The 22,986-nt window shown below is 33.3% G+C and overlaps 2 protein-coding genes across 2 annotated transcripts; both read right to left on the minus strand.

Moving 5' to 3' along the window:
• Nucleotides 1–1,726: 1,726 nt before the first annotated feature.
• Nucleotides 1,727–8,611, minus strand: LOC136062026 (histone acetyltransferase GCN5-like). Its single transcript, XM_065760599.1, has 10 exons — nt 7,830–8,611; nt 7,635–7,699; nt 7,402–7,482; nt 6,792–6,863; nt 5,926–6,094; nt 5,353–5,396; nt 5,013–5,112; nt 4,179–4,247; nt 2,957–3,011; nt 1,727–2,267 (listed from the first exon to the last, which is right to left on the minus strand). The coding sequence occupies exons 1-10, from the start codon at nt 8,430–8,432 to the stop codon at nt 2,137–2,139; spliced, it is 1,389 nt and encodes a 462-aa protein (XP_065616671.1). The 5' UTR covers nt 8,433–8,611; the 3' UTR covers nt 1,727–2,136.
• Nucleotides 8,612–9,765: 1,154 nt separating this feature from the next.
• LOC111998791 (dirigent protein 17-like) lies at nt 9,766–11,977 on the minus strand. Its single transcript, XM_065760600.1, has 5 exons — nt 11,802–11,977; nt 11,592–11,714; nt 11,325–11,431; nt 10,424–10,529; nt 9,766–10,061 (listed from the first exon to the last, which is right to left on the minus strand). Exons 1-5 carry the CDS (start codon nt 11,820–11,822, stop codon nt 10,050–10,052), a joined length of 369 nt encoding a protein of 122 aa, XP_065616672.1. The 5' UTR covers nt 11,823–11,977; the 3' UTR covers nt 9,766–10,049.
• Between the last annotated feature and the right edge of the window lie 11,009 nt (nt 11,978–22,986).

Genomic DNA, 22,986 nt, shown 5'->3' on the forward strand with positions numbered 1-22,986 from the left:
TTTTTTTTTTTTTCTACTGTCAAATCTTCTATATATATATATATATATATTTTTTTTTTCTTTTTTTTTTTTCAACCTACTGTAAAACGAAGACTTAGAACACTCGCCTGGTGCGCCGGCCAGCACCCTAATCCTTCCCACAGACGGCGCCAATTGTAGGGACTCAATTTGGATTGACCCTGAGTACGAATGAGTTTTCAGCCCAATCAAACCCAAACAATAAATTTATAGAGAGTGGGTTAAAGGTTTAGGTGTTGGCCGTCGATCACCATGCATGAACTTTCTTTATAAAAAATACTAAGAGTTTCTTTACAAATGGGGGGATGCTCCTCGGCCCATGGCCGAGGATACCCTTTTCTTCTTTCTTTTTTCCCCCCCTTCTTACTTTACTTGCTTTTCTTATATAGTTTCCATCTGCCTATCTCCTTATTTTATCTGTTGATCATCCATTTGCCTTTTTTCTGGCCGTCCGTCCCATCAGAGGCCTTATCAGTACTCAAGTGGTTCACTCTAATCAACGTTGCCCTGCCAAGGGGTTATATCCCCATTAATGCGGTCAGAGGGGTTAGGTGAATGCATTAAGTGCGAATGTGACAGCTTGCTCTGAGCTTGTCCCCTCCCAAAAGTTATCCTTAGAATGCCGAGGACGAACAGGTCCTCGGCGTGGGTCACAACAGAGGTTTTGCCTGACTTAGCCTTGGCTGGTCAGTCCTCCTCGGCGTTGTCCTTGGGCCTACTATCCGATGGGCCGAGGCTATCAGGCCCACGGGCCCCACAGTTACTGTCTACTTAATTTCTAATTGTAAGACCTGATTTTTTTTTTTTTATCTGCAGTAATCATTAAGATGTTATAATTCTAGATATTGATTAATGGTTAAAAGAATACGCCTACTTGCTCATCATTAGGCCACTGGTGTAGCCCTCCAATGGCCATGATAATTTAGTACTTCCTTTCTTTCGTTAAGGTTGGACGTAGGCCCAAATTAGGCCATTACGCTGAAGCACATTTTTTTTTTTCCTAACATTTACTTGTTTAGATAATTTTTTTTTACCCTTTGATTGAAATGATCAGGCGTTCTATTTGGTAGAGAATATCTGACCAAAATTTGAGAGGACTGGTCAATTAGACTTTTATTATTTATTTTTAGCAAAAATACAAATTTAGTCCATACATTTTGGCAACAATAAATTTGGTCTCTATTATTTTATACTTATAGTCAATTCAATTCTTACTGTTAATTCACTAGGGACATGAATTAATGGTAAGGATCAAATTGACTACAGTGGGTTCAAATTGTTCTAAAACAACATTCTAGGATTGGCTCTTTAGTTTCAAACTGTTTTGATCAAAGTGCTTAGAGCATTTTCATCAGCTTTCTCATAAAAAATGCCATTTTGACACACCAAAAACCTACTTTATCATTTTAGCATATCATTTTACAATATTTCATTTATCAGATATTCTATTTTTCCATTCTATACATTAAAATAATATATTATCTCAAATCCTAGCCAATATACAAACACCTAAAACTCAGTGGCAATTGCCACCAACCAACCAACAACCACCGCTCTAACCACCACCAACAGCACATCAACCGCCACAAACTACACTCACAATCACCAAATCCTCCAACAAATTTCAAATCCAAAAACCTCAAAAAAAAAAAAAAAAAAAAANTTATTTAATTGTTGCAGAGCACAAAGGCATGAATATGTATATTTAATTATCAGTAGTCACTCACTCTTCTAAAGAGGGTATCAGATTGACCCTCTCACTTACATGCATGCCTTGAAGCTAAGTGCCTGAAGCACAAGTGACTGTGTAAGGGCATAGATCTGAGAAAAGTAGGACAACATCCTTGAATGAGGGACATTAACTTGCAACCTCAGGTCAAATTCAAGTTGATTTAGAAGTGGCAAACAAATGCGTTTTCTTTGCAATCATGTCATGACTATGTTTTTCTGCTTCCTTCTTATTTTTTATTTTTGCAACTTAGTTTAACATTAATTCTATAGAAGTTGCAATATCTGTTGGATAGTTGTAGTATCTCCAGAGCTTACATGAATAAATTCTTCTTTTGGTAAGAGTATAAGTATTACAGGAATAAAAATAAAAAAAGTGAGAAAAAGATGTTAGAAACTTGCCTTTAGAAGTGAGCGCATGAATGCAGTCAGATGTTTTTGATGAGTGGCACTGTCAGTAGAAGCGCTTACAATTCTAAACCGTGAATGGCCCCACTGATCAGGGGTCCACCCAGCATCCCCTATTATCAAAATAAACCACAAACATCTAATTAACACTTTGATACTCCATGAAACGATGCAAAAAACACTCAAGTAGCATCTAGACTCATAAATTGCAAAATTAGACTGATATAAAAAATTGAATCAGCAAGACCATTATTCACATATCTAAGTTGATACCTACAGCATAGCATAAACAGCCAAAATGTGCTCTCAATTTAATTATAAGTTTATGTTTTTTTGTTTTTTATATTTATAAGTTTATGTTTTGAATTAAATAAAATTATGTATCTCATCCTTAACTGTAGTGACAAACAAGAACATAAAACAATCTATTTAACCTTTATTAGCAAGGTTTTATACAACTACTACATGATATTCTCTCTTGTAAATGCTTAGATTGGAAATTTTTTACTTTGATGTGCAATATCTGATAGATAGATCCATACTTTACCGTATAACAGCAAAAACGAAAAGGAGATACCTCTATATGAAGCATTCCATAAAAACTCAGAACAGCTAATCGGCCAAAAAATTGAAAAAAAAAACAGTAGGAAAAAAAAATTGTGAAGGGTAAATAATTTTGAGCCAGAAGACAGAGCACTAGAACTATAAATGTTATTTGATGTACTGAAATTCCCATAAGTACCATAAGAAGCAAATGCCAAGCAAATAAACTGAAAATGAGGGGAAGCTAAAAAAAACTTACTCAATCCTGGAATATCCTCAACTTTGATGATTTTTTTGGGAATACCAGCTTCTTTCTGAACAAATATGTTCTCCATCAGAACTAGGTACAACACTTTTTTACATCATTTTAACATAATAATTTTGGAAATAAAGCATATTGCCTTAAAAACAATAAATTAAAAAGAACAAACTTTTTAGAAGGTGTGTTAACAACTGTCTGTGTATCAGACTTTGCTATTGACATGCATCAAGATGATTCAGAGGATCTCCTTGGGTGTCTAGTATATAATTCCATCATATAAAAAGGTAGTGAGTTTTCATTCTAGTTTAGACACATTGGCACTTTCCAAATTTTTAACAGTTTCTGAGAAATAGCTTTGATATAGCTTGAAGTATATTTTAGGAAGGAAAAATTGAATTTACAAATCTTATGTGATATTATAAAATTTGAGTTTTACATGTGCCATGTAATAAAATAAACAAGTCATGTTATGCCATGTGGTTCAATTTAAGTGTTATATATCATATAACATGTTTTTGACATTTGGCTCACTATAAATTCATTAAAATTATTAAAGATAATTTCATGATTTTTTATTATTATTATTTTTAATATAAGTAAAGAAATGAGAACTGGTAAATTTGTGCGGTTATTCTGGGTTCTTGGATTATTAGATAGTTGGGGGATGGAGGAATTTCATCATGAAATTATATTAATACTACTGCATTCAAAACTTTATTGCAAAAAATTTCAAGAACCTTATCAAAAGAAGTCTCATTATTTATTTTGAATTATTTAAATCCTATAAAATAATTTTTGGTTTTAGATAAAAATGTAGTTTTAAATGATATGTTTCTGTTGTGTAACATGGGTTTTTTTTTAATTTTATTATCACCATTTTATTGTTCAATTTTGACAACATTAGTAGTGTTTTCCTTCTTTAATTTACATATGATTTTAATCAGCATATGCATCACATAGGCATATTTCATTATTACTGTTTAATCATGGAAATTGCAAATTCACCTTGGTCATGTTATCATGTACTGACTTCATGAAGGTGCTCTAAGCATGTAAAGGTCTAATCTACTTTTAGATATTCATGCAAACTGAATTCAGTTGAAACAACTAGCAATTAACACTCTGAAATGCTAAACATTTATCCTACAAAACCATCAGAAGCATATAGTATGTATCGATTAGAGAGCTCAGGGCATCCAGAAATGATATTATATAATACCTTCTCAAAAACAATTCCAGAATGAACGATGTGACAGTTTGAGAGCTCTCTTATCTTTTCATCAATTGCCTATCATGACAAAAACAACAATATAATTCAGATTATAGTTAGAAGTTAGAATATGAGATAATATAGTACATCAGAAAACAGGAAGAGAGAGAGAGGACAATGAACTCAGAAGCAACAGTTTGACCAGAAAGATAACTGTTAGCAACTTTCAAGTGATTAAAAAAAAAAAAAAAAAAAAAAAGGACTTGCAAGTCCGGGGTTGAAAGGTACACATGTTTGGGTTTTTCTTTCATTTTGCTTTCCAAGTTTGAAATACCTTGACAACTTGAGATCAAAATATTCAAACATTAAAATCTAAAGGCTTTGCCTGAGGCAATGTTATCTGTAATAACAACCAACTTTTCCCTCATCTACATATTTATTTCCTCTCAGCTGTGCAACTTTCTTTTAGTAGAGAATTGGTTGGAATTTCCAGTAGTTCAATGATAAGAGAAGAAGAATCATGTAGAGAACTAAAAAGAAGCTAGAGAGGAAGACCAATAGCACTCTCCAAACACTCCGTAAAAATGATGGTATTTAAATAGTTCAACAAATTTACAATGCAAGGTCTAGACAAAACCAAAAGGTGGAAGTAACATAATTTGCCAGGGGTGGATAACAAGGTAAAAGTTCAAGTGGTAAAAATAAGACCCAAAGTAGTTTGGAGCAATGGCAGACAATATTTTGCTCTATAATTTCATCTATAATTACTTATCATATAAACTCATTCACTTTGATTATGCAAACCAAAAACTATCAGAGTGACTAAGAAGATATTCATATTACCTGTCTCTGACGGCGAATCATAGTTGACAAATCCGTGTACGGAAGCTTTGGATCAATTTTGCATTCCATAAGGATTCCTCCATCATAATCTTTTATATACCTGGATGCTAAGGAAATTCTAATAAATATACTAGAAACAAATAGAATGGAACGTCTTAATTAATTCAATACATCTGAAGCAGGTTTTCACAGGAGGTGAGGCATATGAACTTGGAAAGAAAATTTTAGCATTGCTGTTGTTAAGGTACAATAAACCGGTTTTAAAAAGGCTTAAAAAAATAACGTAGATGTGAAAATAAACTTTCAATAGTCTTAAGCTAGGAGATGTTTTCAGACATACCCATGCCATCGATCTTTCTCCAAGTGGATCTCTTTGGTAAAACCCTACAGGTAAAAGAATATAAAATTCAATGCATTATTAAAATCAAACCCTCTCCAATCAGGAGAAGGATAAATAAAAAGAAATACAAAAAAGAAACAGTTAAGCAAAACTATGCCAAAACATTAACATCGAGATGATCCCAGAATTCCTTAAGGAGCCATTTATGGAGATAATTATTATAGATGATAAAATAGCAGTTTAAAAAGTCAGATGAATGATCCAACCAATATCTAATCTTTATTACATATGTAGCATTTGTTTAACCTAAACTAAACCTAACCTTCTAAGTAACTTGATCAAGAATTATAACTGACAAACAACCATATAAGAAACTATCTACTCCTTTAACTTTCTGTCCCTCATTTTTCATTTTGCCAAACAAAGAGACTTTATCAGCAGATCATCACCCATGCTCTCTAGAGAAGTCAAAACATTTCTAATTAAAAAAAAAGGTTTTTCCTTTTTTAGTTTAAACAAGTAATAAAACCCTGAAGTACCAGAACAACCACACAAAAAGATAGACAAAAATACCTGTTTGATAAAATAGCCCACAGCATTATTGTCAGCATATGTCAGAAAATGAGTCAGCCCGTCTACATCACGCGCATGCTGTTTTAAGTGATTCATCAGCCTGGTGCCATAACCTTTTACTTGTTCATCAGCTGTGATAGCACAAAAAGCTATCTCCCCAAACTTCTGGCTGAGAATTTCCAGGGAAAATGAGTCTCATTAAATATGGTAAATGAAGTGTCATGTAAACAAACCATAACACCAACAAATTACTGCGGAGTTTTTACTAGCTCCCACATACTAAATCAAAGAGGCGCACAAAGCAAACAAAAAAGGTAGGAATTCCAGATCCATTGTGAAAACTTAGAATTGGTCTCATGGCCTAAAGGCCATACTCCTGATAATCATGATTGTTGCTAATAAAATCAAGCCCAGATGATTGTGAGATAAGTGTGATCATATTACAAGGAAGATTTAAAGCCAAAAAAATGCATTTTTTGCTTGACCTCTACAAAGATAGGAAGATGAGCTAATTAATCATATAGAAAGAACTTCAGGAGTGAATGAAATTAGGAAATAAGAAAGCACATGAAACAGCAGGATAGAAATAGGAGGCATGAATGAAAATGTGCAGGGAAAGTGCTCCACCTTCTACACTCGTTTATTTGTACTTAAAATACTTCAAATAAGTGGGCATATTGTTACAAATATGACAACCTCAGCCGCGCAAAGAATAATAAGAACAAATAAAATATAAAAATCACTATTACAAATGTAATATTGCTACAGAATAGAGCAACTATATGTAGGAAATTCTACCTGTAAATGATACCAAAAGGGTAAAAACAAATAAGCAATTATAAGGATGAAATTAAAATGAAATTTACCTGATATATGGGCGATATGTGATACCACCAACAACCAAATTACGTCGGATAACCATTACAGATTTATGGCTTCTGTAGAAATTCAATGAAAAAAGCAAATTAAAACAACCCCCAAAAAAACAAAAAACTAAATATCAGAGAGATGTACATAAATTTAAAGGGAAAAAAAAATCATATTCCCAAATAGGTTTTCAACTTCTGAGTTAAAGTATGGAAATTTTAAATAAATTCAGCTTATACACAGTTTCGCCCTAAATTTTCATCACTTTGGAGGTGAATCAACTATTGACAGCCTAAAAGCATAACAACATGAAAAATCAGATGATAAAGGCCATAAAAGCGGCACATAGATCCACACAATAACAGCATCAACCTCACACAGCATTCCATATGTATGATACCTTTGAATGTATGCATCAACCTCACACAACATTACATTCTTTTTTGTATAGGTAAATATAATTTTATTGAGACGAAAATAAATAATGAAAATAGTCACAAAGTAGAAGGAATGAACGGAGTTAATATCTGTGAAACTCAACGCAAAAGACCACTCATAAAGAGAATTAATGAAGAATGTTTGCAATTGAATTGATGTGCACAACATTACCTATCCATAACAAGCCGGACAATGTACTCTTTAGGCATGTTAGGTAATTGCCTTGCAAAAATATTCTTCAATCCAATCAACCTGAGAAACCACAAACATAATTCAAAATCCACACTTGCACTAAATCACTAAAACTCTTAGAATCCTTTTGTTTCTTCCATTGGTTGAGCCAAAAAAAAAAAACGCGTAATAACTGAAGAAAATTCAAGATGAGGCAAAGAGGAATAGAATACCAAACCATATGCTCATCAACTCCATCATTTGATAGACACACAAACTTGAGCCTTCCTGCCTCTTCCTGCACTCATTTCCAAATCCCACAAACACCATTTCTATTCTCAATTCATTGAATCAATCACTTTTTAACTTTAATTTTCCAAACAAAGATTCAAAATTTGACACACAGAGAGAGAAAGAGAGAGACTTACCTCTCTCTTCAAACTTTCTTCTCTGGCGCTATAAGCTCCACTGGTCTGAATGTTCTCAGTGAAGATCTTCGTGGCGTCTTCTTTGACAACGATTCCAGGCACCAAGCTTCCGGACGGAGCTGTGGCTCCCGCCGGACCGGTCCCCTGGGCCCCACCGTCCTTCGTGCTATCCGAATTCTCGATCTTAACCGTGGCGGAGGAGCTCAGATTCTCCGTCTTGATCTTCGTGTTGCGAGCCGAGCCGGAGCCTCCACCCGCGTTGGCGGCGTCGAGGCGAGCTGTGGTGAAGGTGCGAATGGAGGAGTCGTCTTCATCGGAGTCTTCGGCGTTTGTGGCTTCGGGGGCTTCCTCGTCGGAATCGTCGTCGGAGTCAGAGTCGGCGCCTCCACCGCGGGCGGAGATGCTCTCGAGATCGTCGTTGGAGGTCAAAGCGCCGTCGCGAGTGTCGGCGGAGAGGGAGGAGGGAGGGAAAGGGGGAGCGTGGTCGTCAGACGCGAGCTTGCGCTTGTGGATGGAGGAGGTGGCGGAGGAGTGAGACGGAGATGGAGACTGAGAGCTTCGGGAGCGGTTCGGCGCTGTGAGGTGCGACGAGTGCGTGTCCATTTTTGACTCGGCCGAGTCGACTCGACTCTGTCACTCAGTGTTATAAAAACGTTTATAATTAAAGAGACAGAGCTGGCTCAGTGAGTTTAGGGTTCGAACTTCGAAGTTCAATTTGCAGAGGTAGGAACTGAACGAGAATGACGACGAACGTGGGCAATTTACGAATTTGCCATTAATTTCATTTCTCAACCTCAAACGACGTCGTTTTTTCTATAGATAAAACTAATGGGCCTAGCCTCCTACATTATTAGTCCTAGTTACTTTTTTTTTTTTTATTTATTTATTTATTTATTTATTTATGGGGTAAGGGAGCAAGTGGCCCATGAAGCAAAAAAAAATTCAGAACAAACATATTTTGAATTACTGAGGACCAAAAAAGAATAGCACCTTTAGCCAAGGCTCGGTTTGGTTGACAAGAATAGAAAACAAAAAGGAAAATAGTTCTATTTTTCAGGTATTGTCCATACATTTTTTTTTTTTTTTTTGATCAAAGGTATTGTCCATACATTTGATTAATAGTTTGTCAGGGATAGTTTTACATTTGATTTTTTTTTCCTAAACCAAAGCTGATATATGGTCAGTCTCAACTGGTTGATAGGATGGAAAGTTTCCTAACCCAAAATATTTTTGGGTTTATATGTAATTCAAAGTTTCAAACTTTATATTTTTATTTTTCTCCTTAATAAGGATGTACTATTTTTCTCAAAAAAAAAGAAAAAAGGATGTACTATAAAGGAAAAAAAAAAAAAGGAACCCTCTCAATCTCTTCCTAGTTCAACCAAAATCATAGGAGGAAGAGAAGAGATGTAAAAATATTCCTTCAACATTACAAGAGACACTCGCATGTATTGAAATTTCAAAGTTTCGAATTTGGTTGAACAATAAATATTATTATCCATTTACTAAAATGTGATAGGTTTATATGCAACTCAAATCTGATCGACCTATGAATATATTTTCACAATATTGCAATTTAGACTTGGGGTCATGTGCCTTATTTAGGCCTATGTAATTTGTTTTGCAAGGCTCGAGCTCCTTATGCAGGAAAAAGTATTTCCTAATTTCTATATTGGATATGTGTAGCAAGTCTCTCATATTATATAATTTTTACATAACTATATGGCATACATGTTATGAGAGGTATGCTTACTTATGCTGATACATAACTGCATAGGATATTATTATCTGTGTATAGCGTCTCTTAATCTATGCTTGAGCAATACTTGTTTTAGAGGATGAATGGGGTAAAGCCAACAGTTATTGGGAGATAAAAATAAAGGACTTCTACAAGTATCCAATTAGTACGAGCCATAAGATATTATATAAAAAGTTCATGCATCCTAATATATATTTTAAATATACTTTATAATGTCTCAACATTAATATCTGGATAAGATGTACCACTAACACATAGTATTAGTATGCTTAGTCGGTACCAAAGAGTTATTAGTTGGTCTGAAATTAAGAAAGAAAAATAAACATAACTTATTTAGTACCAATACTTTAGTTTGGTCACTAAACAGAATGAGAAGATGAGTCGAAAAAGGTATATGGAATAAGCAGCAGCCATTGAAGACCTTTCCATTGTTTTTGTTTCCCTCGCGGCCTCAGTTACTCTCATTCTTGTACCTATATTTGAGAAAAAAAAAAAAAAATCATTAATTTCGAACCAATCTGTTTTGCATCATAATAAATTTTGGACAAATAAATAGTAAAAAATAGTAATGTTATAAATCTAACCATATAAAATTTATGAATTCATGTATCACAAATTCAAACATTTATGTTTATTATGTTGATAAAGTCGCATTAATCACATTCATTATTAGTCTGTTACGTTAGTTTATAAATTTTTTATAATGAAATTTATATTAGTTTTAGAATTTTGCTAGTAAGAAATTACGATCTAACCTGATAAGTAAATGATACTAATACCAATAGTATGAATCCTTCTTTTTCTCCCTGATTGCAAGAGGAACATATGTGCTGACCTTCTTGGGTGTTTTGGCCTTTTTAGCTGAATTCATCAACCTTGGAGGAGTTGGTACTTTGTTTTCTTGTGCAGGCTTTTTCTTCCTCCTATATGACTTCCTTGGCCTACCAATATTGTTTTTAAAGGTGTTATATAATAACAGAAATAGTAGCTTCAATTAAGTTGTATTCTAGTCAAACCCGGAAATCTATGAAGTTCTAACACCATAGAGGAATATATGCAATTTCAAGATAAAAGATCGAATATTCTTATAGTACTATCTCGAAAGGAAATAAAATTTCTTCACTAAATGGATATCAAATCTATTGGAGGAGCAACCCCAAAAAAAAAAAATATATATATATATATATAATCTATTATTATGACATGAAATGCTTTCAACATGTAAGCTAGAAACAAATGAATATGTTATTAAACAAGAATAATAACTCCAGAAAAATGTTTGATTTTTTTTACATGAGGAGTACTGTCTGAGTTTGTAAATGCAGGTGCTATTAAATAATAAAATAATCTAAATTACTAATGCATTTGCATCACTAAACCTCACATTCGCAAGACTACCTAGAGATGCAAATCATAGTAGAATGATAAACTTGTTTACCTCTTCAAATGCAAGAATATATAAAACTTAGATATACATATTGTAGCAGAGTGATAAACTTGTTTACCTCTTGAAATGTAAGAATATGTAAAAATTTTGGAAAGGATCCAAGTTTTTCATGTATGATCAACAAAGATTACTAAATAATTAAACAACTGCATAATATCATAAAAAAAAAAATTAAAAAAAAATTTCAAGAAGTGTAACTCTAAACTCAGGCTACAATTTAATTAGGCTCTAATCTCTAAAGTAAAAAGGCACGGTAGGTTTGAAGATTTAGTCATTTAAATTTAATTACCCGGTCGCTGCACGGTTATAGTAGCTACGAATGAGGTCATGAGGGGCTAACATTTGAGGTATTTCTTCCTCAGCCACTTCCTCGTAGCTATTGTCTTCATAGACAACCTGCACAAAGAAACATTCATAATGGCAAAGGATAATAACTAAATAAATAAATAAAATGAATAGTTGAACAAGAATGTAAAGACCCTATAGTCTCAAAATAATTAGAGATATAATAAACAATTAGGGCATTCATTAAAATAGTATAGTGAAAAGCTCAAACCTTGAACCATCCAGTTTCAACCTCATAACTTGTAACCTGGCCAATGTATCTCACACCATCAAATACCTTAGTTACAGTTGCCCCAATCCATCTGTTATCTGAAACCATCTGTGTCTTACCGTTCTGAAAAAGATAATATAAACACATCTAAGTTTTTATAAGATTGCAACACCATAGCTCAAAACAGAAAAATAGTTTGTTTTAACTTACTTTGATTTCAATTTTGACCATAGTTCCTGAAGTTGGAGCAAATTCATGTTCACTACGCTTTTTGCCAAATATTGTGGAAGTTCCCCGAATTCCAATTTTACCTTTCCTTTTAATATTTTTCTTAAGGAAGGTGCTGAGAACTTCATTTGATGAACTTTCAGAATCTGAGTGGTCTTCTATTATCAAAATGTAAATATCATACTTGATTATATCAATATATGCAAATTCAATTATAGATTTTTGAGATATTTGGGACAACAAACTGGAATTGAAAGAATTACACTAGTTAACTTGTACCAATATGAGTAACAAAAATGCATATCAATTTTTGTGATCATGCCTATATCAATTCACATACATTGAAGGAGTTTAGAATTTACTAGCAAAATAATAATAATAATAATTAAATAATGACTCACGTTATGTATACCCTGAAGTTTTATACAAAAATTGTGCTATATGGCACACTCACAATGTATTATGACATGTGTAAGGACTCAGTTTGGATTGACCCTAAGTTTTGATGGGTTTTCAGCCCAATAAGCCCAAACAATAAATTTATAGAGAGTGGGTTAAAGGTTTAGGTGCTGACCGTCGATCACCATGCATGAACTTTCTTTATAAAAAAAATACTAAGAGTTTTCTTTACAAATGGGGGAATGCTCCTCGGCCACGGGCCGAGGAGACCTTCTTGGACACCCTTTTCTTCTTTCTCTTCCCCCCCCCCCCCTTTCTTACTTTACTTGCTTTTCTTATATAGTTTCCATCTGCCTATCTCCTTATTCCATCTGTTGATCATCCATTTGCTTTTCTTCTGGCCGTCCGTCCCATCAGAGGCCTTATCAGTACTCAAGTGGTTCACTCTGATCAACGTTGCCCTGCCAAGGGGTTATATCCCCATTAATGCGGCCAGAGGGGTTAGGTGAATGCATTAAGTGCGAATGTGACAGCTTGCTCTGGGCTTTTCCCCTCCCAAAAGTTATCCTTAGAATGCCGAGGACGAACAGGTCCTCGGCGTGGGTCACAACAGAGGTTTTGCCTGACTTAGCCTTGGCTGGTCAGTCCTCCTCGGCGTTGTCCTTGGGTCTACTATCCGATGGGCCGAGGCTATCAGGCCCACGGGCCCACAATACTGTAACAAAATAATTTTTAAATATGTAAATAGTGCCGTAGGACCCAGTTTTAAAGCAAAATTTGCGTTTTTCTGTACTTGCGAGTCCTGTAAACAGTGCACGAGACCTAGAGAAAAAACGCCAAATACAAACGTGGGTTGTTTTCAGTGCAATTCAAACTCAGCTTTAATAGAAACTAAAGCCATTAAAAACTTGTTAACCAAACTGTGATTAAAAAAAAAAAATTGTTGTGAATTTCTTTTATATTTGTAGTATTGCTCAAAATATACAGGAATAGTGTGAAAGAATATGAAGACAGTTATACTATGTGAAACAATCAGAAAGGGTCCTATGGAACTCTTGTACTTTGTAGTTCCTTTTGTTAAAAAAATATATAAATTTTACTCATCAATAAAACCCATTAGAAAAATTGAAAGGCTCTGCTACCGAAAAAAATACATCATATTTCAGATATATGAGTTTTTCTCTTCACATGAAGGTATATTTAAAAAAATACATTTTATTTTGAATACATGAATCTTGCTTTTCACATGACAGTGGATCTCGAAGTCTATCTTCATGTGAGAGGGAAGATTTATATATTCCCGAGACTACCTTGTGTTAATTGGATAGCCTGCGTACCCCCAACCCGAACGAAATTAAACTTCATCTTATTGGTGTGAGTGAAATTTTTTTTTTCCCTTGCATTACTTAATTTTCGCTGCTTGTCATTGGGTAAACTGAGCATGTGGTCCTGTTATGGCCACGGTTTACCCATTTTATGGAGAAGTGCAATATAGATATCAGTTTCCTTGAGATACTAATACTCATATAACAACAAAAATATGAAAATTTGGGAGAAACTGCAATCTGTTATTGGTGTCCCAACGTTATCCCAAACTATCTTTATTTATTTATTTTCAACAACCAAAACTGGTCAAATGTTAGTGTTCAAAAACTTCCAAGTTCCAACCCAACTAGGCAACTACTATGTGCTAGCTCAGTAGAATAAGCCATTGAATAACAATTTTTGTCCATATGTAAACAAATTATCATAATTTCATATGAAATCATGCAAACATCCACATGGCTTACTAGTGATTGGTGACAGCTGTTACTTAAAATATTTGGCTCGCTAAAGCTGGATGAAAACAAGGCTTAATTAAGGGAGGTTTTTATCTTGATGATTGCGCTTGATATCTTTTATTAATTAATTAATAGGTCTGGTCTGGTTAATGGATGTTTTAAGGCATTTTTTAATAAACTATTTTTGAAAATTTTTGATATTATTTTTATTGAAAATATTAAAACAATGTAATTTTTTTTTTAAATAATAAAATATTTCTGTAAGCATTTCCTAAACAAATGTCCTTAGGGTATCTTTTATCAAAATCCTTAATTTATATATTTCAATTTTGGAACAATTTATTAGGATTGTAAATGAGCCGAGCCAAGTCGAGTATTAAAAGTTCAGGCTTGTTTATTTAATTTTATTTCGAATATGAGCAGAACTTGAGTTCATCACTAAACAAGATTATATGTCCAAGTTTGGTTATTTATTACTTGTTGAGCTAGTTCGACCTTGTTCACAAGCTACTTGTTTAACTTATTATTTTCCTATGTATAGTAAAATCATGACTAAAATGTTTTACCACTTAAAAAATTTAGGATGAGCTCTTTGATAGTGACTTCTTTTGTTTGGTAAGAAGAAGAAATGTTACCTCAATCATGAATTTTTATTACAAATTGATTGTTCATGTGATGAATAAATTACAAATAATAATTTTATATCATATGAACCAATTTACAAACTTACACAACCCTATAAAAATATAATTTTAGACAATACATAGTATTATATATAGTTAATTCGAGAACTTATATTTACGAACACACTATTATGTTTGAGCTTGACTTATTTAATAATCAAATCTAGAATTGGGCTTGAGCTTAAACAAGTTCTTTTTTTAATGCTAATTAAGCTTGAACATTTATAAACAACTTCATTCATTTATAGTCCTACTAGGTCCACTGCGCAAAACAAGTCCCAATTAAGTTGCCTTAAATCATTGCATGCCAACTTTAGGATTTTATCATAACGACAAACTAGCTGGAGATTAATTAGGGTGTACGTGGAGAGTGGCCAAAGGTCCCCTCCAGTCATTAGCAGCCTGAAGATGTCCATTATAGCAATGTCCAATTCTTGATCATTTCGAAAGAATTCAAAATATGTGTTGCTAAAAATCTAGTTCATGGTCATCCTAAGTGTTATTGTACGTAGTATTTATTATAAAAGTCCAAAGTTTGCCTCTATACGCATTATTGTTTCGTATAACACCGAAAATGTAACATCATGTTTAACTCTTAAAGATCACCACTATCACATTAAATTTCAAATTTTATAATAAATGACCAAGTGAAATCAAACTGGTTTACTCGTTAGCATTAATTTTCCTTAAGTAAGTGCTCAAAAATGTCAACAATAATGTCATTTCGTCACATTGTTTTGATGAGGTCGGCTGCTTTTTAAGGATAAGTTCTGAAGCTTTTAAAAACTAATATTCTGCTAATCTTTGCCTATATGCCATGATTATGTTTATGTCATACAATAATTCAAGATCGCAGCTCCTTCAAACATGCCAAGGGTCCTACATCAGCTAGAGACCTGTATTTTCCTAACCAACATATCTCTCTATCAATTTGTATTGTTGTATTAGCGTATTTTTCAAAAGGTAGTGAGCATATCCAGCTTTATCTTCTTATCCTTTAGGAGAAAGAATCATGCACTTTGCTAGGTTCATTCACATACATGTGGGTACCTTTTTTTGTTTGATGAAGCACTTGAAACTATTATACTGTGTAGGTCCCAAATATAAGCTACAAAAGTGGGAAAAAAAAAATTTACTACTTCCAATTATAACTATTCCATTCTCGAAGGTTCTTGCATCATTCATCAAATTGAAAAAATTTTAAGTATTTTTAGAGTATAGGAAAATGATATTCATTCCTCTCACATTCATTGTAGATCACATCATAAATTTAATAAATGGATCTGTTGTGAATGTGAGAGAATTACACATCAATCAGTGCACTTCGAGAATATCTAAGAATTATTCCATCAAATTAGCAAAAAAAAAAAAAAGGGTTTCTAGTGGATTTATCAGAGAATAACTGTGTCCCTTCTTAATTTGATCTTTGTATCTGTTTATTCTGTTAATAATATACACTAAGCTTTAGTATATTTTGGGATTGGATATGTGGTTTTAAAATCCTGACCTTACAATCTCTTTTACAACGTGGCATGGGCCCACTGAGGACACTTGTGAATGAGATGCTGATTAGTGATTGCTCGTCAAGGAAGCAAGCAACTATCCAAATTGGAGGTGGTGGTAACCCTTACCCAGTTAAGAGAGAGAGTCGGTTGTCATTTAGTGGGGTTTTTCAAAAGCTTGTAAGGAGGTCACTCTCACACGTGTCAGCACCAAGGCCAAGCTATCTTCAAATTTGACTTTCGTGAATCTGGGATGTCGAACACCAACTTGTGGTGGAAATATCATGTGTGCACCACTTGTACCAAAATATTTGATAGACCACAGTTATGCACAACTCGACGAGGTGGGTCAATTGTAAAAAGTCTTTATTTTTGTGAGTTTGAGTAGTGATAAGTGCCATTATTATTCGGGTGATTTTACATGATGTCAAAGATCGGGTTTAGATATGCCAAGAGTGGCCACACAATCCACATTTATGAGTTGCTCACTAATTTTTTGGAGGTAGGGGCAGTGTTACTTATGTTTCAGGGGGTTCAAATGAACCCCTAACTTGATAAACAAAATATTATATGCATAAAATATTACTCATTTTGTCCCACTTTTTTTTTGTCCTGTTTGAAAGGTCAATCTTTTTAAGGAAATATCATTTATTGTTTTGTCTACCTTTTAAAAAAGTATAAGTTTCCAAAATTACCCTTAAAAAAAATTATCAAAAAATTGAATTAGTAAATTAATAGGTGTATAATAGGAACATTAGTAAATTAATGACTTTTATTTTTAGAAACAGAACAATATTTTGGAACATCTCAAAATAAAATAGAAGACAAAAAAAGTGGGACAGAGGGAGTATTTTATTAGTTTAATTTATCTTTAAAATTGCGCACTATAACTTAAATCTTGCACACTTTGACATAGATCAATTTAGCCCAAAACTAAACAAATTCATCCCAAAACCAACCAACAACATAAATCATAGATCTCTCTCTCATGAATCTCTTTTTTCTATGCCTATAGCAACCCCGTATGGGCACACAACTAAGGTCATGGCATGTTCACATGCACATTGCCTAGGCCACGGCAGCCCATCATGGACACGCGGCCAAGGCTATGACATGCTCACGTACACGCTATCTAGGCCATCAATATTTTTGACTTTAAGAGTAAAGAGTGAATTTTTGAGAGTTGTAAATATATCTCTTTTTATTATAAATTTATATATTATTTATGTGAGTGTTTGTTTGATATTGATTGTGTGCTTTATTTTTGTTATAATTTTATTTGTATGAATGTAATATAACTTTTTAATAATTTAATAAAGTTAATTTTAATAAATATAATATAACTTTATATAATTTAATAATTAGGTGTGGGGGGAAAAAGGCCAATCTAACATAGTTGGCCGAGAGTCCATATGAGGATTATTGTGCGTCCGAGAAGAAGGAGATGGTAAGGGCAAGGCCCATCTGGAAGAGGGACCCCCAGAGAGAAAAGTGATTACAGTCCGAAGAGGTCGCCTTCTGTCCGAAGAGGTTATATTCCTCTGATGCGAATAGTATGGATCAATTGAACGTATAAAAGGTCAAGATGATCTTCCGAGGACTCCTCCAGATCAAGATAAGCTCTAAGTACACTTGGAGACAATAAGGATGAAGAAATATCTAAAAGGAAAGCTGCTACCACCGTATTTAATACTCTGCAACAACTTTTCTAGCCGTATTTATATGGAGAAAACCCCTGAACAGTGTATCCTCACCTACCGCCACTCACACAGAGCTAAAGGAGATGCTTGATATGACATATACTTAAGTAGACTCACGGATGAGGTACAAGTAGACAATGAAGATGAGGATAAGAGAGGTTATATAAAGGAAAGAAGCTCCTAACGAAGAGAGAAAGGAAAAGAATAAGAGCTTTATTGTAACCATAAGATCTGTATTCACTACATAATCAATAATATAGCTCTTCGGATACCCATTCTTTACTTGTAAATTCATGTTGGTTTGTAATTGAGGGCTGTGATTAGTTGTTGTTGATCCCATAATCAACCTAACTCTTTCACCCATACTCTACAAATTTATTATTTTGGGCTTGGGCCTCAAATCCTAACCTTACATTAGGAAATATAGATGGTTTGTTAAATGTGTGTGTATAGGTATTATGTTATAATAATATTTTGTTATAAAGTTAGTGATTAAAAAAATAGTAAATTTAGTGATTCTTCAACCACTTGATTGGTTAAGTAGATACATAATATATTATTTATATATGTATGATTTTTTTTAGACTATTATATATGTATAGATGGGTGTGGTTCTTTGGTTAATAATTAATACAATACATGAGAGTTGAGTTTTGTCATTCAATTTAATATATTTTTTATAAAAACAATGTCAAATAGATAATGACAATTAATAATAAAAAAAAATGTTATACAAATTTTACAAAATAAAATAGTTGCACTTACCTACCACATCAACAATAAATAATGAAAATTCATAATAATGTTAAAATATGAAAACTTGTAAAAAAAAATAGTAAAATGTAACGGATTTGCGTGACTCTTTTTTTAGATAAGATATATTGAAGTTCTATCTTTATTATATTTTATTTTATTAATAAACCTTGAAAAAAAAATTCCTCAATCCGCACCGGCACTGGTTGAAGGTTCCATGACCGTTTGATTAGAATCATGGTACAAGGGACCCACAGATCAAGGGAAATGTTTCTGGTGCTGCTTAATTTTCTGACCTCAGGACTGGTTCCAATTTCCTGTATTTTGTTTACTAAAAAGTGGGCCAATGTGCATGGGTCCTAGAAAAATCATGTTCCGCACAATGCCAAGGAGGTAGGGAGAAATCAATGGGAACATTGACATTGATTCTTTTTGCATGGATTGACTGCATGCCACATGTTGATAATGAAGCTTATTAACATACATGGACCATTAATTTGATAATGAATCCTAAGGAGTTAGAATTGATGTAGGGTAGGGAAGACCTAGATTTTTTTTTTTTGGGGTCAAATTCCCCTATGTGATTCAACTTCATTGGCTGCAGTTGGTAAAACTGTGGCGGGTTTGGCACGCTCTCTTTGATGTGAAATTGGTATGAGAATTGAAGAATTTGGTCTAGACTTTTTGGCTCGAATCTTGAAGCCTTTTTAAGGCATGATATACTCCCTTCGATTCTAACACCAATTAGTCGACCAAACTTCAGCGAGTAGAGCGTTATTATACTCACTAGGTGAAATACGCTGTCATCATTTTTACCCATTTTTTTTCATAAAAAAATATTTGTAGACCAAACCGAGAAGACCGGATGTAGTTAACGTTGAATTGTTTATCCAAAAGATTAAAAAAATTTGTGGGTTTTTGCTATTTTCATTCCCATTTGGCTACAAATGGACTTGTCAATATTTGCGCTTGTAAGGTTCAAACTTCAAAGTTTTGAATTAAAATAATAGGAAACCAATAAAGTCAAGAAGACATTTTGTGAAACTTTGAAACGTTGTTTCCACACTTCTAGAGTCAATATTTCTTAGGATTTAAGAAATGAATAGAATAAGTTTATCAAAAAAGAAATGAATAGAATAAAAGTATAAAACCATTAAACCTGGGTTTATACTGAATTTTCATTTTGTACAATTTATTGGATTGATATGTGTGAACAAGCATTCTTTCCAGTGTTTTATGTTAAAAAAAGAAAAAGAAAAAAAAGAAGAAGATGCTACAGCCTTAAAGAATCCCGTGTTCCATAGCCATATTAAAAACACCTTCATAGTGAGAATCCCACGAGTTAACTGTGTTTTCCAACTTCCAAACCCACATAAAAAATACCCTCATCCACTCTAAAGAGAGACAACTGAATTGTTAGTGGCTTCCAAATAGGAGGAATTTTATTCTAAGAATATTAATATTTTTTTGTAAAACTGAACCATGGCTTCATTGGCGGAGCTTTTTTTTTTTTTTTTTGTGGGATGTAGTGGAATTTTATGTAGTTGTTTTTAGGTATATAGCCTCATTTTTTTTTTATAAATTATATATATATATATATATATTTTTTGGGTGGAACTTTTCAGGGTTATTCATACTTTGATCCTTCTAAAAATATTCATGGAGCCATTGCATATAATAGTTAAATGCATCCTTCTCAAAAAAAAAAGAAAAAGAAAGTTAAATGGATATATATATATATATATAAAGAGAGAGAGAGAGAGAAGTTCAAGTTACACCTAGTGTAACTCTTGTAAAATTACATTTTTTTTACACCATAAATTTCTAAGAGATCTAACGGTTAAAAAAAATATTATTAAATGTTATTGTTTTCCACTTTTGTGTCTCTCCTTATTTATTTATTTTTACTTGATTAAAGAGCACTTGTCATTTTCAACCACCTACTTTCAAATGATTCATCCTAAAAAAGAAATTAAATAGATAATTGATGATAAAATTAAATTATTTTAAATAAAATTTATACAATTATATATACAATTGAATTTAAAAGTAATCTGCTGCTTTTTATTTCAACAAGAAAGATTTACAATTGAATTGTATATACAATTGCTTCACACTCCATCGTTGTCTTCTTCTTCTACCTCTCTCTCTCATATGCGAGGACCTCCGTGAAGGCTCTTATTATGTGTTCGATGAAAAGAAAAACTGAGAGCTTTACAATATATGCTTTTGAGATTGAGTCTTGACATGACTGGGTTGGAGACAACACACTTGTACAAGTGAATTGATGTAAGGTTTTTTTCATTGAATAAAATTAGATGTCTTTTATAAGGATTTCCGTGCCACTAGAAATTTAGAGGAAATAAAATATTTTGAAAGACAAGCACAGTAAAAAGATAAATACTCGGATGTTCAAGTTCAACTACAATTGCAATTGACATGCATAAATGCATAATCCATCCAAATAGTCACTTCCAGTCTGAGTTAATGGCTATGCAAATGGGCAATCCTGTCTAGTGGCTTGTTGTGGATACGAAGTTGTGTTTGTCTTCTTCTTCTGCAATTTTTTTTTCTCCTTGCTTTATCTCTCGTTGTAACGGTTTAAGAGTTCTAAAATATCTAAACTTCTAATGAATAAAAGGAGAGAGAAAATAAAATGCCAATATTAAATGAGTGAGCTGATTTTTTCATGGCATTAAATATTTAATAATGGCATAATTATTAGTGAATTTTTAACCATTGGATCTTTTGCAAATTAATGGTCTAAAAAAAGTGTAACTCCTACAAAGTTACACCAAGTGTAAATTGAACCCATCTTATATATATAAATCTTAACAAGAATTTGAATTAAGATATTAAACAGAACAACCTTCTAAGATGGATTGGACATAATTAAAAAAATTAATTACTAAATATCCTTGTTAATTATTAAGCGAAGAATTCAATAAACATTCGTATTTATTAGGAAATATTCATTGTTATTTTCAGTAAATGAAAAATTCATAACTTTTAGTAAAATTACTTAGATACTAAAGTCAAGAAAATCAAATTCTATGAGTATGACTTGATTTTTTTAAAAAATTATCGTGAATTACATTTGCACCTGTGGCTATGTGAAGCAAATCTGAAGGTGGACAAACGTCTATTCGGCCCAAATCCAATTCAGTATCTGGGCCCACTAAGTAAAAATATAGACAAAATTTCAAGTCCATAGTCTATGCTGATACAAGGCCTAACACACACTCTCTGTGGCTGAGTTCAGAAAGAGGCTCATTGGACTTGAGCTAGTAATATCCGCTTAAACTCATGAACCTCACTTATTTATTTATTTATTTTTAATTATAGCTTTTTTTTAATACTATTTTTTATATAATATAAAAATTCTACTCTAACATAATCTAAGTATATATGTGCGTGAAACTCTCTTCTGGTAACTTGAATCCTGACCCTTACCCCTCTACCCCACAAATACTTATACTTGTAAAATGACCATCGCGCCAAAAATGCGCGGTTGTAATTATAGCTTTTTCTATTTCCCAAAAAAGTAGTATAAAAACTTTCTTAAAAAAAAACGATCTAAGACTCTAGGAGGATGCTTGGGTGAAGACTATTACTTGGAATGACCTTATAAGAGCATCATTATTGGTGGAGACATATAGCTATAATGCTATTTTTGTCTCCTCAAACTAAAAAATATTCTGCACATTGGTAGTGCCATAGCCAAAAAAATTTGGCTACATGCTACACTAAACAAGTACTAGTGCCTATTTACTGTAGCAAGAAGCCAAATGTCTTTAATATTTTTTTTTATTCTTTTCTCCACTTTTTTTTTCATCTCTCTCTCTCTCTCTCTCTTGTTACTCCCATCACAGACCATATCAGATCTCCTCTCTCTCTCATCCCTCTCTACCCAACTTCGCTGACCCAAGCCCCAAGTTTCGCCAACCCAAGCCCCGAGTTGTCACTATTGCCCATCTATCTTCTCTCTTTGCTGTGATTGGGTTTTTTTGTGTGTTTTCATATGGGTTTAGTTATTGTGTGGTGGTGGTGGCGGTGGTGGTTGATTTTGGCTATAGTAGTAGTGGTGGATGATTTTGGTTACTGTAGCAAGAAGCCAAATGCCTTTAATATTTTTTTATTATTCTTTTCTTCACTTTCTTATTCTTTTTTTTTATTTCTCTCTCTCTCTCTCTCTCTCTCTCTCTCTCTTGTTACTCCCATCACAGACCATATCAGATCTCCTCTCTCTCTCATCCCTCTCTAGCCAACTTCACCAACCCAAGCCCCAAGTTGCCAACCCAAGCCCCAAGCCGTCGCTGCTGCCCATCTATCTTCTCTCTTTGTTGTGA

This window comes from Quercus suber, unplaced genomic scaffold (genome assembly GCF_002906115.3).
Source record: "Quercus suber isolate HL8 unplaced genomic scaffold, Cork oak 2.0 scaffold_373, whole genome shotgun sequence".
In the NCBI taxonomy this organism is placed as follows: domain Eukaryota; kingdom Viridiplantae; phylum Streptophyta; class Magnoliopsida; order Fagales; family Fagaceae; genus Quercus; species Quercus suber.